The 17,218-nt window shown below is 42.8% G+C and overlaps 1 protein-coding gene across 1 annotated transcript; it reads left to right on the forward strand.

Annotated features, from left to right (window-relative positions):
* Positions 1-515: 515 nt before the first annotated feature.
* On the forward strand, positions 516-16,646 carry SUSD2 (sushi domain containing 2). Its single transcript, XM_072351371.1, has 15 exons — positions 516-1,383; positions 3,009-3,210; positions 4,297-4,448; positions 4,961-5,128; positions 5,376-5,550; positions 5,901-6,102; positions 7,019-7,104; positions 7,682-7,950; positions 8,261-8,404; positions 8,796-8,951; positions 9,871-10,119; positions 10,568-10,840; positions 11,231-11,413; positions 14,874-14,964; positions 16,532-16,646. Exons 1-15 carry the CDS (start codon positions 1,317-1,319, stop codon positions 16,644-16,646), a joined length of 2,532 nt encoding a protein of 843 aa, XP_072207472.1. The 5' UTR covers positions 516-1,316.
* The last annotated feature ends 572 nt before the right edge of the window (positions 16,647-17,218 follow it).

Consider the following 17,218-nt stretch of genomic DNA (forward strand, 5'->3'; position numbering starts at 1 on the left):
AAGTGGGGCGTTATTGTACCATATTTCCTCTTGTCCCCTTGGGAGGAAGCACAGCTCCATTGCACCTTGTGGGAGTGGGTCCAGAGGAGGGTCACAGAACTGATCCAAGGGATGGAACACCTCCCCTACCAGGAGAGGCTCAGAGAAGGGCTCCAGGGAAAGCTGAGAGTGGCCCTTCGGTATCTAAAGGGGCTGTAAGAAAGAAGGAAGAGATTCATTAGCAGGATCTGTGTGACAGGACAAGGGGAGATGGTTTCAAACTAAAAGAGGGGAGATTCAGGTTGGGTATAAGGAAGTGTTTACAATGAGAGTGATGAGGCACTGCACGAGGCGCCCCATCCCTGCAGACACCCACGGTCAGGGGATGGGGCTGTGAGCACTGATGGAGCTGTGGGTGTCCCTGAGCACTGCAGGCAGTGGGAACAGACGGCTTTGGGGGTCACTTCCAACTCCGACCATTCTATACACATGCGCTCATAGATGCGGAAGAAGCATCTCTCGTCTGTTACCTCTTTGCACCGACAGTCCTCCTTGGTCCTCCAGGCTCCACTACGCACGCGTACGGTCACGGGGTAGTGCCGCTCCGGTGTGTGCAGTACCGCCTTTCATCAGCAGGGGGAGGCAGAGAGCCGTGGAACTGCTGTCATGGGGTTAAGGCTGCAACACGTTTCAATAGGAAACAACGGCACTGCTTGGCTACCTTGACCCCCACATTGCCCTTCTGGTATTGCACACGCAGCAGGTCTTCATTATTCCTGATGAACATCCTTACGAAGTCCATAAAAGAACTGTGTGCAAGCCTTCAAGCAGCACAAAGAGCTTCTTCCAATCTCTTGTCCTGTCTCTCGTACCTGCCGTTCATGCTGGCACACACTGGGCAGCAAACATGCTTTCCCCATGTCACCTTCTGAACAAACCTGGACTGTCTGCATCTATTCTTTATGGTTTTCCTTCCTGATAACCATCTTCACTGCCTCCAGTAAAACTAAGACATGATACCCTGTGCCATTGACTCCATGCTCCTGAACTTTGGAGCAGAAGGGCTTGGAAAATAAGCACATATTTCCTCCTGAGTAACAAACTAACGTATAAGAATTATACTGACTGCCTTCCCAGCTCCCTTCAGCATTTCCTCAATGAGAGATGACCTCTGAAAAGTAGCACTTCCTTCGCTTTGTTTTGCTCCACTAGTTTACAACAAACCTTTGAACAGTGAGAATCCCTATCGTTTATGGACACGTGTTTCTATAAAAGGCTTTTCTCCTTCTGGCACAGAGGCTGTAACAACCAGCTGTCCTGAATCTCCCACACAAAACATGAAACCTGTTGGTGCAGGTGTTTCTTTACCCATTCTCTTCTCCCTCGCTGCCCTTTGGAGTACAGGTGAGTGACTTTCTGATGTTTTTCTGCTTTCCTTCTGACACGATCAGGTGTTCTAGGAGAGAATTAAGGACCCGCATATTATCTCAGGATGGAGGCCAGCAAAAACAGACAGAAATAGCGGCATTTACCTACTTTTCATTCTCTTTCTCTCTCCACCCTACAAAAAGCAAACAGCCCCCTGTTACCTTCACCCCCTCCCAGTACACAAAAGAAAACTCAGTGACACTTTCTTCTCCTTTGGACAGAAAATGCCATTCTTGAAGCTATGGCCATAATTCTTTCTTCCCCTCCTAATCTCATTCACGATGACCTTTGGGAAGTACGTCAGTTGAATTTTGGAATGCAGTTGATTTCTCCTCCCTGATCTGTTACTGCCAGCCCTGCTGCACTTCCACATGCAGGAAATTCCTCCTGCCTCAGTCCCACATCTGTGGTTACTGCTGCTGTGGATCCAACCAGTACTGAGGATAAGCCCCTGCTCCAAAGAGGCAAATACAGATACCACACTCACAGTGTTAGTTCAGCAAGCCACACAGTCTTACACAGTCTGTAACTGTGTTAGTAACCCTCCCCTAATTATATGTTTGTCACAGGTCTCAGTTTTGCTACATTCATGGCCAAATTTGGAATTTCTGATACATAGTGAGGTGATCTCAACTTTATGTGGCATTACTGACACAGTTCACAAAGCGCTGGTCTTGCAGGATTCAGCTATCAAAAGCTTCCACTCCACTGGGTTCCATATTATCAGTGCAGCTTGTCCATCTCACTCACATCCCTCTTCACTATGAAATTCAGCCACTCCTCTCTCAACTTTTTACTACTTTATTTGTTGTATTCAGCAGTTTTTTATGTCACGTCCAATAATAACTTACGGTCTACTCAGCTCTCAGTCAAGGCCTGGCCATTTGTCCACCTACCTAGTTATATTAACAGCTTTGTTATTAAGGTGAAATTCAAATAAAATGCACAGCAGGAAGAAATCTTGACTTTCCATAATCTCCTGTTGGATCACACTTTGTCACTGCTGTTAGTTTCTCATTCATCCAAGAGCACTAGCCTGTTATCATTGATTCCTGTTATCACTGATAAGGAAGAAGTTGTTTACAATGAGGGCAGTGAGGCACTGCACAGGGTGCACAGAGAGGTGCAGGTGCCCCATCCCTGCAGGCAGCCACGGTCAGGGGATGGGGCTGTGAGCACTGATGGAGCTGTGGGTGTCCCTGAGCACTGCAGGCAGTGGGAACAGATGGCTTTGGGGGTCTCTTCCGACTCCAATCATTCTATGGCTCTGTGATGATTCTATGGTAGTCCTACAAGTAACTACTACTAGTGACACTACCTAGATTATGGGGATCAGGCTGTTCTTGAGATCTATCTTTCTACTCGATATAAAAATGCCCATAGAATTGCTGAAATTACATATAAATGCATTTTTCTAAATGAAATGGACTAACATTGACGCACAGTTGATTGCTGCCTTCATCTGACACAAACAGCCTCCCTCATTTCTTTACGGCAGCTCTTTAGATGCTGTTTCAGATGTTGCTGTTTCAGAGAAGAGCTCGATGACATTCCTGACAACGTGCTGTTTGTTTTTCTTCTTTGATTTCTTCTTTAACAAGGAGCTCAAGACTCTTGCTCAAGCCAGTGTGGGAAGCTGCTTGGTACCTGCTCATGCCAGGAGATCTGCCAGTCCTTGGGGACTTGCTGTCCCGATTATAATGAATTTTGTCTTCAGATTTCTCCATACTCAGGATCTCTGATGGGAGGCAAAGACTTTTTGATAGAAAACACAGCCTTTAATACTTCTGTGTTAATGTGCAGGTGAGCCACGACTTTACGTTCCTCTGCCAAAGGGGATATCCTTTCTGATCTTACTTTCTAACAATAGTCTCAAATCAAGACTTGTCAGGATCGAAAAGTTATCTAAATCCCGAAACTTGCAAAGGTTCTGCCAACCTTTACCCTCAAAGATACATTTTGTCTGCATTTCTAGGCAGGATGACTATAGGTCGAGTTACTGTGTGATACAAATAGTTCTCTGTTAAGTTGTTTCCTTACAGTATCACAGCAGTGACACTTTTACAAATGGGTTTCCTTTCTGAATGTTTTGTTGCTAGAAAAAGGGGGAATGGCTTTAAACTAAAAGAGATTGAGATTGGATGTGAGGAAGCAATTCCTCACTCAGAGGGCAGTGAGGCCCTGGCAGTGCTGCCCAGAGCTGTGGGTGCCCCATCCCTGGAGGTGCCCCAGGCCATGGATGGGCGCTGGGCAGCCTGAGCTGGGATTCCCTGATATCCTTATATGTTGTTTTTTCTACAGAAGGTTCTGAGTCAGATTTTAGCGTCCTTCCAATCTGCATAGCAGCATTTGAGGAGATTTGAGTTTTTCAACAGCTGTGTACTTGGAGTTAAGGGAACTGTTGCTTTATCATAGCCAACACAAATTACAGTTTAGATGAGCAAAGAAACTACTTCTTGGCAGACCCCAAACTCACAGCACTGCTTGGAATAGCTCTGCAGTCCTCATACCTCAGTCCTAAAGAGTCATGGATAGGCTTATACTAGGGATGCCAGACAAGAGCCCTATTTGGAAGCAGATGGTTAATTTACAAGCAATGAGCTCTGAGTTTGTTACTAATTTATCTTGTCCCTCCTGTAATTAAATTGTAAATCTAAGGCTTGCAACTTGCATTGTATTTGTGCAGCGCGCAGCAGAATCCCCGCTGCAGTGATAAGTACAAAGTACACATGAATTTTTCCAGTTGATTTTCACTGACACAAGCAAAACATCCATGAGACTTGGAATGACCTGCACATGACAATGGCTCACAGAGTGAAACACAACTGAGACACTCAGAGTTTTCCTGCACTCAACAATGGCTCTGAGAAGTGTTTTTGATATCAACAGATTCAAGCAGCAAGTCATAACCAGTGGCTACGTTGATAAGGACGGAAAAGCCCACTGCCTCTCCCCATTGCTGTATGAAACTGGTTTCATCCCCTTTGAAGTTTCTACAGATGGCGGGCTGACATTTCCGTACTCTGGAACTTGGTTATCAGGTCACTGACTTCAATCTGAGATATCACCCTTTCTTTCCGTATTCTTGCTTCACAAAAACAAGATGATATAAGCTTTTCCCCACTTCCTTAATGGGCTATTTGGCCTCAAAGAAAAGACATTCCCTTCATGGTAATTCCTATTTTGAGAGATGAAATGTTGCTGTGAATGAGTTCTGCTGTTATTCAGCTGCAGCATTAAGTCACAAAAACTCTCGCTCAGAAGTGAAGCTGACCAAAAGTGCTTCCTATTTGGTAGGTATTTATATTGGAAAAGGGCTGTACCTTGCTGTTGTATCCCCAGGACCACACATATCACTAGGGGTTGTATTCTCTCATCTCCAGTTTTCTCTTTTTCTATCATGCATCCTGTTAGAAAACACACAGAGGAAATACTGCTAAATCTTGCTGTAACTGCAACTTTTCATAGCCATGAGAGACAAAAAAATGCCATTAATTATTATTTTGTCATTAAATTCGACATTTTAGGTTTTTTCTTGTGTTCTGTAATGCAGTACATCACAGCAAGGTTTCAGATGGAGAAAAATGCAAGCTGGTCAATGAGACAAAATGGCAGTACTATGGCACTCCTGGCACAGATGGAAACTTAACTCTGACCTGGACACACCAGGCACTTGCAGCATCCCATATCAACATAGAAGTCTGGGGGTACCAGGAAACAGGTAAAGCGACTCTCCTCCTACCTGTGCACAGCAGCCACCAGTGTAACGTTTGCACAGAGCTCTATAATATCATGCATTCACTTCCACTGAAGCTGCAGGAAGAGATCTGCAAGTACAGATAAGTCACGCTTGTAATGGCAGCTTTGCTCTTCAGTTCCACGTGGGTGGAAATATCTAATTTCAGTCGTGTTGTCAGTTAACTCTTCTTTCACAGCATCTAAATGGACTTTCTTCCTCTATATGACAGGTGACAGTTACTCAGAAAACTGGCTTGCTGAATGGAAATATCTTTATACTTTGGCAAGAGAAGCTCCCAATACAGGGACATTTTCTTTCATTCCTGTACCTGCTGAAGCAAAATACAACACTTGGGACTTTGGAATTTTGAGAATTACCCCCAGCACCTATTCTGATGGGCAAAGGCAAGTACATCATGACATTCATTTATCACAGCTACCCTATTATTACTTCTGGTAATCAAATTGCCTTCTCCTTTGATACTTAAAACCAGGACTTGGGCTCTGCTTCTCATGCAAAACATTTAGCAAACACAGCTATAATGTCTACCTTTCAGGCATAGAATGCATCTAAAGATAAGTATGTGATCATTCAGTTACCTACAATCATCATCACAACATAAAACCTAATCACCAACGCAGTATTTAGGATATCTAATAGGACATAAAAGCACTCGTTGCTCATCTTAGATGTTGATGCCCAAACTTTGCTTTTCAGCTATCAGATCTGTTTTATGGCTTTTTTATTTCCCCAGCAACACTCCATCTATCTGGAGCCCAGGACACGCACTGGCCTGGCACCTTGGAGAAGACTTCAGAAATGATCCATCTGCATGGGCAACTGCAAAGTGTATCGAATGGGACAGGAAGGAACAAAAGCTTCCAAACTTCATGGAGGAAATTATAGATTGCCCTTGCACCTTGGCACAGGCAAGAGCTGATACTGGCAGGTTCCATGTAAGTTATTAATCTATCACTTTGGCCTCCTACAGTTCCAAGCTGAAGTTGAGGGACTGCTATACTCTTCCCTACAGCCTTGTTCTCTGCTCCATAACCTTGGAGCAGAGAACCCTGGTACCAAGGTCAACAGGCCAAAAAGTTCCTCCTTCCAACCCTTCTTGTAGATGGGTGTCACATTAACAAGTCTCCATTTGCCTAGGATCTCCATGCTGCTGACAGATGGTAGAAAGCAGCTTAGCAATAATCACCTCCACCAGCTCCCTCAGCATCCTCAGGTAGATCCCACCCAGTCCTGTGGATTCATGTTAGTCCAGGTGGAGTAGCAAGTCACCGTTTCCTCTCTGCCTAGTATACCACAGCTCGCTGCCAACCCCTCTAGCTTATGTTTTGGAGTGCAAATCCACAGCCATAAAACATTATTCCCTATCTCCTGCCTTCTTCCTCCCACTTGACTGGTAACAAGGAGCTGTCAGAAGCTAAAAAAGTCAGTTGCCATGTCATTGACACCTCCAGACAGCACTGACCTGAAGACCAGATGGAATAACTTCCTCACCTACGTACAGTATAAACGACGGCAGTGTGAAACCTACTACTTAAGAATAAAGGTGGCCAGTGTGGCACATTCTCTGACTGTTACACTTACAGCTGAGTTCTCCATTTAGCTCCATCTGTTCTTCAAACTCTGTTCTACCAGAAGACTGCAAAAAGCTGGTGTTAGAACAACCTGCTGATACCATCACATCGCTATTACATTTGCTGTTTCTTCCTGTCTTCCTATGATACCCAGCCCACAGCCACAACCACTTTGTTTAGATTTTACACAGACCTCAGGAGACAAATGGCTGGGAGAGAACATGAAAACAGGAAGGACAAAACGAAAACTCCCTTCAGCATGAGCACTGATCTTTTTCAGACAGATTACGGCTGTGACATCGAAAAGGGAAGTGTATGTACATACCACCCCGGCGCTGTGCACTGCGTAAGGGCCATTCAAGCCAGGTAAAGAACAATATTTGAAGCCACATCTTTTTAATGACTTGTTTCACCTCACAGAGATTGCAGCATCAGAGAAGTCAGAAAGGCCTCTGGAGTCTCAGCAATCAGGTTTAAAGCAATCACTGGTTCTCTCTTGCTTCCTTATTACTCCTCATTGCTGAGGTGAAGTTAATACCTTAGTCTTACTAGACAATTACTTGCACGGTGCCAGATCTTAAGATAAATAAACAAGCAGTAGTATCTAAAAGCAGTTTGATTAGACTTAATTACGCCTTTTTTGTACTGGTTGTTGGTTGTACTTGTTCTCTCAGAATAATGCCAGTAGTGCTATGCACGTGTGGCCTTAAGGCCTGCAGAGCTTCCCTACAGCCTTGGTTAAAGCCCCTTCCCACCCAAACCCTGATCTGATCTATTTCAAGAGAGCAGAAACAAGAATATTTACTGACACACATCTTTTGTGGATGTCAGAGAGCTTGGTAACCAAGACATCTATTCACATCCATATAAAGGCAACCATTAAACATAAACAGACTTCCCAGAGCTGAATGATGACTTTCCTCTTCCTACATTTCTCAACCAGCCCCCAGTACGGAGCAGGACAGCAGTGCTGCTACGACTCCACAGGGACCCAGATCCTCACACAAGACTCCACAGGAGGCAGCACACCTGATCGAGGCCACGACTGGGGAGCACCACCCTTCCTGAAGCCTCCACGGATACCTGCCTTCTCCCACTGGCTGTACGATGTTATCAGCTTCTATTACTGTTGCCTGTGGTCTGCTAATTGTCACTTCTATATGAAAAACAGGCCCTCTAGTGACTGCAGGACGTATCGCCCACCCCGAGCTGGTAAGAGCTTCAGAATTCCATTGTGGAGTACAGAATTCCCATACAGTTTTGGCTTTTAGACACTTGTGTGTGCACTAATGTCAGCTGACAATGCTGAGGGCACAATATCCTCTAGAAAATTACAATGGCAGGTTTCAGTTGATCTGTCAGTGGCAAAATGCACTTTTCTTAACTGCCCTACAAAACTTTTGGCTTGAGCATCCTATTAGCTCCTGGAATCTAAGCAGACGACATTTAGCTAGAGACTTTGGCTTTTTAGTGGACTGTGGGCTTTTCTTGCTCTTATTTCTCATTTTTCTTTCCAAAATAGCATCTGCTTTTGGAGATCCTCATTTCCTCACATTTGATGGTCTGAACTTCACTTTCAAAGGAGAAGGGGAATACACATTGGTAGAATCTGACCTCACATCCCTAAGGGTGCAAGGAAGGACCCAACAGGCACGCTTTCCCAATGGTAAGTTGATAAGAGAGACAGCAGGGATGATAAAAAATAGCTTCTGAGGTTGCTTGATTCACTGCAGTATTTACCCTATCTTCTCTAGTCCTCTTTTTCTCTTCCCCTGCCTGGTTATGGCTAATGTCTCTCTGGGCTGTTCTCCCCTTCACAGGCTGATGAACACCTCACACTGATGTTATTATCAGTAGAAACATAATCCTTTTTCTCAAAGTAATTGTGCGTGTTCTGGCATTCAGCTACTTTATCATACACAGACATTTTATATATCTAGCTGCTGTGTGTTTTCTGTTTGGTTTGTTCTTGCTGTTTCGTTGTCTGTATAATTACCACCTTCCAAATTGAGTTTAGTTGATGAAAGGCATTGGTTTCTTTGTGTCTTTTTCTGAAGGGACCCAGGCTCAGGTGACAGGTCTGTCTGCAGTGGCCATGCAGGAGAACAACTCTGATGTGATTGAAGTACGCTACTCAGAGAATTTGAACCTGGAGGTCCTGTTGAATCAGAAGGTGGTCAACTTCTCTGAGCAAAGTTGGATGGACCTGGAAGGTTAGTCAGAGATATGTTACAGATATCAGCCTTGAAAGCTATTGTATTTCTATGGAACCCCTCTGCAGCTAAAAAAAATCTGCCTGCACTTCTATTTTCAGAACACTTTTGAGAAACAGGCTACAGGTCACTCTAAAAATTAAATGTGGATTAAAACAAAGTACAGACGATACCCCAGATAATTAGATCTTACTATCTGCATTTCTTCAGTTGTTTCCAGACTGAGGCAGAACCAATGGTAGTAAACAGCCAGACGGGACGTGGACTTCAGTGAAAGATATGGGAAGTGTGGAAAAGAATGTGCTTTCCATCCAATCTGTCTTTCTGGCTGTGCCTTTATACAGAAAACCAATTCCTCTTGCCTTCAAGAGCAATTACAGCTACTCTGTGGACAAGATACATATTATACACTAGAGTTACAGGCCACTGATCTCCTTCCAAACAGCTACAGTGGCTGCATCCCCATGGAGAAACTTAACAGGGAGATGTAGTCCAGGTCAGATCATTATATCCCACTACTTCCATGTGCTGCTGGCAGTTAGCATAGCAGTAATACCACCACCACCCAGAAAGAGGCATAGTCATGGGATATGTAGAAGATTGGCATCTCTGCCTCTCCCAGAAAGCCCAAGTAACATAAATGACAGCCTTGACCAACACTTGGTGCCATCCTGAGCTTTTGTGTATTTGTAGAGAAATACAAAGAGTGGGAAATTCTAGAAATGGTACTGAGATGTTTGACTTCAGTGCCCGCTTCATTCATGTCATCTTTCAGTATCTTGCAGAGCAATGATTTCCCTTCTCATCCCATTGAGGATGAAGAGAATTACTCCTTGCTGAGGAAGAGAATTAGTCCTTACTCCTCATCCATGTGCTTTGTGTGATTAGCTATTTTGTCCTCATTCTCTTATCATTTTAGGCCTCTTCCTTCATTCTACAGCTGATCAGAAAATTACAGCGATGTTCTCTTCTGGGTCAGGAGTAGAGATAAGAGGAAGTGAAGGATTTCTGACCCTAACAGTTCTGCTCCCTGAAAAGTTTATGAATCACACACAGGGTCTCTTTGGGGTGATGAATGGTAATACAGAGGATGAGTTTACCTTCAAGAATAAAACAACCATCTCGGTTCATGCGAGTCCCCAGCAGTTGTTTGAGTTTGGAGCTAATTGTAAGTGATTCCTCTGGTTGTCTATTATTACATTTTCTTTACAAATCCAAAGCTGTTTGTGATCTAAAGACCAGAAAATTGTCTGTGCTGAGCAGCCTATTCAGAGTGAGAGATAGATGCTTTACCACTTGGTTTAGCAGGTAACATGCCTAGCCAGCCTGGATAAAGACAGAATCATAATAAATCCTCTTTGTTTTTTATCAAATTTTACCAGCATTTGTATTTTTAACCAATTGATCAAACATTAAACTTAGTGTAAGGTTAAAATGCTGCATGCAAAAAGGAAAACAATCTTGATCTGGAAGGAGGATGTATAAGATAAGACAACATAGACATCTTATAGCTCTGGCTGCACTTATATAGATAAGTACTTGGCTTATATAGATAAGGTTGTGTAGGTCTGTAGGCAATGCTACAAATGAATCTCTCTTTCACTTTGTCTCCCAAGGGGCTGTTGAAAATGGAACTTCTCTCTTTACTTATGACACAGAGATCTTATTGAACGATTACTTTTATGGGGAAAAGCACAACGCCTCCTTTCTGCCAGTGTTCTATCCTTATGAAGACCCTGCTGATCCCTTGGTGGAAGAGATGGTCTCACTCTGTGACTCAGACCCATTCTGCAGATTCGATGTCCTGACAACAAGAAGTCTTCAAGTGGGAAATTTCACAAGACTCTCTCATCAGAATCACAAACAGCTGGTAGAAAGTCTAGAGCCAGGTGAGATGGCATTAAATAAAGCTCCCCTTTCTGCAAGCATCTAAATAGTTATGGCCATCTGAGGAGGCTTTACTCAACAGTAGGTTCATGCATTTGTAAACACTTGCCAGGAAGAATCATCTATTTAACAGAAAAATCTCCAAACAAGTAGGATAGTTGGACAAATATAGAATAAAGATATTTGTTTTTTTTAAACCATTTTCTACTACTGCAGCACCGTGTAGTAGAATTCTTGTCTTCATTTTCTACTACTTCACCTTGTCTCTTAAAGCATTTCAGTTAGCCTAGATATTGTCTTTCTTTGAGTTGCCATGCAAATGCCATTTGAATCACTGTGATTGAGATTCACTAGTCCAAACCCAATATAACCAGATATTTCTCTTTTACTAGTGATTTCTTGTGGCTGGCTGGATCACCCAACTAATGGAAGGAAGGATGGAACTAACTACCTGCTGGGCTCAGCTATCCATTTCACCTGCAACCAGGGCTATGAACTCGTTGGATCAAAAGAAAGAATCTGTCAGGAGACAGGAGCCTGGTCTGGGGACTCACCCTATTGTACCTTAAGATCAGGTCTGTCTTCTTTTAAGCATTACAAACACTGTTAGTCTCAGTATATAATGATGGTGCTTGACAAAAGCAACCACCCTTTTTGGGAAGACATCAGACATGAGACCCCTGCACATCTAGAAAGACTAATATTTATATTTAAATAAGAGGGTGGGGATTGGTTTCTGTCTTTGTTCTGGGTATGTGCCTTTTCCCAGGGCCTAGAGCTGTTTCTGTGTGTTTGAACAAAAGGATCTTTTTCTCAAGTGGACAATCTAAAGTCATTTTCAAACTCAGACTAAGCATGTTAACAGTATTCCAGGCTGCACTAGGAAAAGTATTGCCAGATGGTGTGAGAGCTGCAGTGCTGGGGTAGGTCTGGGCTCCCCGGTACGAGAGATGCATTGCAGAGTTCTGCAAAGGGCCACAAAGATGATGGTGGGATGGAAGTCTCCCTCCTACGAGGAGGGGCAGAAAGAGATAGAACTCCTCAGCCTGGATGAGAGAAGGCTCAGGGGATCCCATCAATATCTACAAACATGTGAAGGAAAGGTGTAAAAAGAGGGTGGAACCAGGCAGTGCCAGGACAAGAGGCAGTGGGAACAAACTGGATCATGGGAGGTTCCCTCTAAGCATCAGGAAACTTATTTGCAGTAATGATGTCTGAGTGCTGGCACAGGCTGCCCAGAAAGGACCATTGAGTCTCCATCATTGGAGATATCCAAAAGCTATCTGGATAAAGTGCTGACCAATCAGCTCAAGGTGATCCTACCCAAGTGGGGTGATTGATCAAGATAACCTCTAGATGTCCCTTCCAATAAACAGCTTCTGATAACAGTGGGCAGACATTGCACCTTTGTCTCTTGCCAAGCTTCCTCTTCAATGCTTGTCAAAGGTTTCTGCTCTCCTTGGTTCCAAAGGACCATGTTATATCAGCACAGAAACTATTAGTCTGTAGCAGTAGAAAAATACTTAAAAAGCAGTAAATAATTATTACCCCTATTGTGTCACTGTGATAAGCTTATCAATTAACCTGGAATATTAGGATTTAACAGCCGTTGGGCTGTCTCTACAGTTTACAGAAAACCACCTACCGTCTTCAGACGGTTTCAACTTGGATTTGTTCTTCTGCCATGTATTCTGCAAGCATCCTCAAGATGGCAATGTTTCAAAGCGCCAGAACGATGCGGGGCTACACGGCACTCCAAAGCACTTTCTGTGTTAATAGTTCCTGAAAACACTCAAATCCGGCCACTTTCTCCATTTCAAGCACCTTCCAAAAACTTGGAAAGCGCGTAACACTAACACAGCAGCAGTGAATTCTTGTCCAACACATTTCGTCATTCACAGTAATAATAGGTCGTTTGTCAAAAGATGGAGAAGAATGAGATCTTTACAAAGTATAGCCAGAACAGTGGCAGAATATTTTGCCAAGTTAAAAGCTAAGATCGTTTTTCCGTTGCTGCCGTCAGCTGCATATGCTTGCTGGATAGGAGCCAGGCAGTCTTAGTAAGCAAACCGGACACTTACGTTCACAGAACTAGGGAGCAAAAAAGGCAGCCCTAAAAGATCAGAAGGAAAAAGTTAAACAGAAGTTATCTGCATTCAGAATAATGGAGATGTGCCATACTCTCGTGGCTAAGCATAGGGCAAGAGGAAATTGTTCCAAGCAAAAAGAGGGGAGATGTAGGCTGGATACAAGGAAGAAGTTGTTCACACTGAGTGCATGAGGCACTTCTCAGGGTGCCCAGTGATGCAGAGGTGCCCCATCCTTCTAGCATTCCTATGGCATGGACATCAGCTTGCTTTTCACTAAATACATTTTATTCTCCAGTCTAATACAGTTGAAATCCAGCACTAATTCTCCTTGTGCCTATTCTGGATTCAGCACAGTTATAGAAGATGCCTTCACAGCATTACAAATTGTTGTCAGTCATGCTGGTTTTCTTTACTGTTTTTCTCTTTACACAGCAACATGCTGCTCTTTTGCCAGCACCCATTTCATTAAGCTCTGTGATAGAGGGCCATCTTCATAGCAGGAAAATGTTAGCAAAATTGATGGCCAATGCTTCCAAACTTCTGGGAGCCTGAATGGGTCACCACTGTCCTTGCAGTGTGGTTTGTGATCGGATTTTTACTTCCACCATTAACTATTAAAACACTTTTTTTAAACGATGACCTCTTCCATGCTGACCAAGAACACAGGACCCAGCTGCCTGTTATTGCCAGCTTCCAAAGGTGATGCTTCTCAATGCTGTGCTCATTGCAGCGCTGCAGCCTTATGGCACATTGGATTCAAAGCCTGTACTACAAATCATGGGGGGGGGGGGGAGGGGAGGGGGCGGTTATTTACTAACATGCTTTCCTCCCCCTAAAAAAAACACCTAGAAAATTTACAAAGAAGGCATGAGGACTCTGAAAACTGGATAGGCAGAGAGACAGAAACAGAAGAAGTATAGGACAGTTACTTTGCAAAATCCACTTCTGTACTTCAGAAACAAATTATGCTTTCAGGCCTGCATGTTGTTACTTCTGAGTTTTGCTTCCTTGAATTAAGGTTTCCATGGATATCCTCTGCTAATAATTACTTCTGCTATGCTTCTAATTACAATCCCACTGCAAGGCTTGCCAGTACCTCAGCAGCCTCTCTTCACAGAATATCTCATGGAGGGAGAAAAAGAAACTGTCCAGCAAAAGAAGAAAGGAGAAGAGTAAAACCAGGAGTAAAATGTGATTGAAAACTGTAACATCTTCACAATACATATTCACATTTATTTTGTTTGTGATAGACAACAATTTGGCAGCGTTAAGTGCAATCTGGTTTTGTCCCTTTTGTTTTCAAACTCTTTGTTTTTAGCTTTCCCTTTCCAAGCTGTGCTCAAATGCAATTCTTTTGGGAAAGGCTGACAGAAATCCCATTAATTGTGTGTACTTTCGTCAGATGAGGATGGAATTGCTGTTATTTCCAGGAGATCTGCTGCAAAACATCCTAAAATCATGAAAAATAGCCTGAGATTTAAAATTGAAAGCTAAGATTTCACTCCAGAGACAAACCATCACCAAGTCAAACTATCTAGGCAGTAGGCTCTCATTGCTTGACAGAGAAGGGATACCTGTGTGAGGTGTTTGTAGGCCAGACAGAAGCTTTTGGGCTTTGTAGAAGAATTGCTGAATGAAGACAAATTGTAAAGCTACCAGACTGGGAAAAGGATGAAAAACTCATAATTCGTTGCATAGAAATATTGCAGATTGATGAAGTCAGTTGCATTTTAACCACCAAACGTCCTCTGTTTGTGTTAGGGCAGCTTTCACAGCCACCTGCCCTAACTGGGAAGTTATGTGAATTATGTGCTCACCCACAATGAGCAGCAAAACACTTATTCTATATATACAATTTAAGACCCTGTAATGATTATGTTCAAAACATATTGATACAAAGACAAATAGCATCTTCCTGATACATTGTTTACTGTTTTTGTTTCAGACATCAAACAAGTAATTCTTCTTGCCTGTATATTTGGAGTTGTGGGTCTCGCGGTTGTGACACGTCTAATTCTCTTATGTAGAAAGGAGAGGTAAGAATTCAAGTGAGCTAAAAGCAAGAAGGAACCTGATAAAGAAATAGCAAGTGTTGTGACCTTCTAAGCCATTTCCATCAATGGCAAAGAAATCAAACATGATCTTCTCCTGCTGCTATATCTTTTTTAAATCCAGGTTGGACATTATGAAGAATGACTTCTCAGAGCAGTCAGGCACTGGCACAGGCCGCCCAGGGGATGGTGGGGTCACTGTCCATGGGGGTGTTTAAGGAAAGGGTGGCTGTAATATTTAAGGCATGACCAGTGGGTGATAACAGCAGTAGGTGGATGGTTGGACTGGGTGATCTTAGAGGTTTTCTCCAACCTTCAGTGATTCTATAATCTGATGATTTAGAATATTGTGTCTTGATGGCTTTTTTGCCCTGCTAGAAAACTATGATGCAAAATCAGAAGTTCATTATCAGGGCAAACAAACATGATTGGTTGATTGAGTGAGAGAATGGGATTTTTCATCAAAATAATGTATTTGTTGAGCAGAAAGGCTGCCTGTGAGAAGTGTTCTGCTTCAAGGCAGGTGATGCCAACAGGTAAACTGGATCTATCCCTGAAGGAACGTATTGCACAGTACTGTAATTCAACACACAACTTTGAACATATTCCCACTTCTAGGGTTGCTTTGAGAACACTTGTGTCCCCTGTGCCACTGGGGCAAAGAGAATTCAAGATGTAACACTTCACTGCCCATTCTTGGAACATCCCTATCAAACAGAAATGCACTCACTGTATAAACTACTGCATTGCAAAGGAAATCTCTGCAACATGTTGTGTTGCTAGTTAATTCCTTCAGACTTTAATTCTTTGCTTTAAAAGTCTGCACATAATTCATACTGTTGGCCAGTTTAACAAAACAAAACATTTTTGGCCCTAAAACCTTCCAACAGATTTGGATCTTCAGAGACTTTTGAAGCAGAACGCACTATGACACCTGTATCTGTCACTGAAAATGCAGCCTATTGATCCTCTGCTCAATCATTAACTGCATCCATCAGCACGCCACAGTGACTACCAAGTTTTGGCCCCTCACCTTTGAGGTCACATAAGCATCACTTTCTATACTTCATATGAAAACAGTCATGCCCCAGATATCTTTTCTGCCCTTTCTGTACAGAAATAATGGATACTCAACACTTGGAGATACCATTAGCCATTGATGTTTTTTTTGCTTATATATACACACACATACACAAAAAACACCTCCTATGTTGATCAAATCTTACATGTTCCAGGTTCTAGGACATAAATGATATAAAGCCCTACTATTACAGCCTTCTATGCTAATCCTGATCTCCAACACTATTTAAATTCCTTCAAACAAACACAAAACCAAGTGAGGGTTACATTTTCAAGCTTTCTCCCTCTGCATTTTCAGTCTAGAAAGGTAAGCTGTGCTTCTCAGTCAATCACATCATGCTCAGAGCAGAGATTTAGGGGAGAAGAATCACAGTACTACAAAGAATTATGCAGTAACATGATGGCAACCATTGTAACAAGCATCGCTTGCACTTATGTTTAACTTTTATACTTTCTGCCTTTTCCTCACAAGACGCAGAGCCAAGCAGAAGCTTGTTTCAAAGGAACCAGCAACATCTCAACAAGAAAGAGCAAAGCTTCCAGACCAGCTTTCGATGAAACACAGAGAAAGCATAGCAGAGGAATAAATGGTCCACAGCAACAAAGACAAAAAAACAACAGTTCCACATAGTATGTTACCATTTAATTTTTGCTTCCAATAGAATGACTGTTCAATCACATGGGAAATACTAACAAGCTCTGTGGGATTGTATAACAGCAGACTCATCCTCCTGTGTATCATAAGGAAAAGATACTGCTTCTGAAAGCAGCAGACTCAAAGTTACGTGTATTGGTTTCTTCTACCAGTCGTATCTCAGACAACAGAACCAAAGTTTTGACAGAATCAGAAGAGTCTGTGGTTTCTCTGCACTTCTCTTCCTCTCACCTGTTACTTACAAGTTACTAAAATGAAAATAATCCTAGCCTACAATACTAACCATTATCAGAGAAACATGCATCTTCTATGGAGCCATTTGCAGCTGATATAGATATGAAGTCTGCTCTAAAAGTAATGCCTCCTGTTTCATGACGCTGGCAGTACAAGACAAGCCTTGGTAATGTAATATAAAGTACAGCAATGACAGCAGAACAACAAAGTCCTATGATGCAGTAAGTGAGGAGCTGCTCAAATTGCAACAGCCATAAGCACAACAACAAA

Source organism: Excalfactoria chinensis, chromosome 16 (genome assembly GCF_039878825.1).
Source record: "Excalfactoria chinensis isolate bCotChi1 chromosome 16, bCotChi1.hap2, whole genome shotgun sequence".
In the NCBI taxonomy this organism is placed as follows: domain Eukaryota; kingdom Metazoa; phylum Chordata; class Aves; order Galliformes; family Phasianidae; genus Excalfactoria; species Excalfactoria chinensis.

Excerpts from the sequence above, each read along its gene's own strand:
- SUSD2 (XM_072351371.1), top strand. The coding sequence starts at position 1,317 with ATGAAACCTGTTGGTGCAGGTGTTTCTTTACCCATTCTCTTCTCCCTC. Across the intron at positions 5,551-5,900 it reads ACCTATTCTGATGGGCAAAG|CAACACTCCATCTATCTGGA; the intron begins GCAAGTACATCA and ends TTATTTCCCCAG. Across the intron at positions 7,105-7,681 it reads GTAAGGGCCATTCAAGCCAG|CCCCCAGTACGGAGCAGGAC; the intron begins GTAAAGAACAAT and ends TTTCTCAACCAG.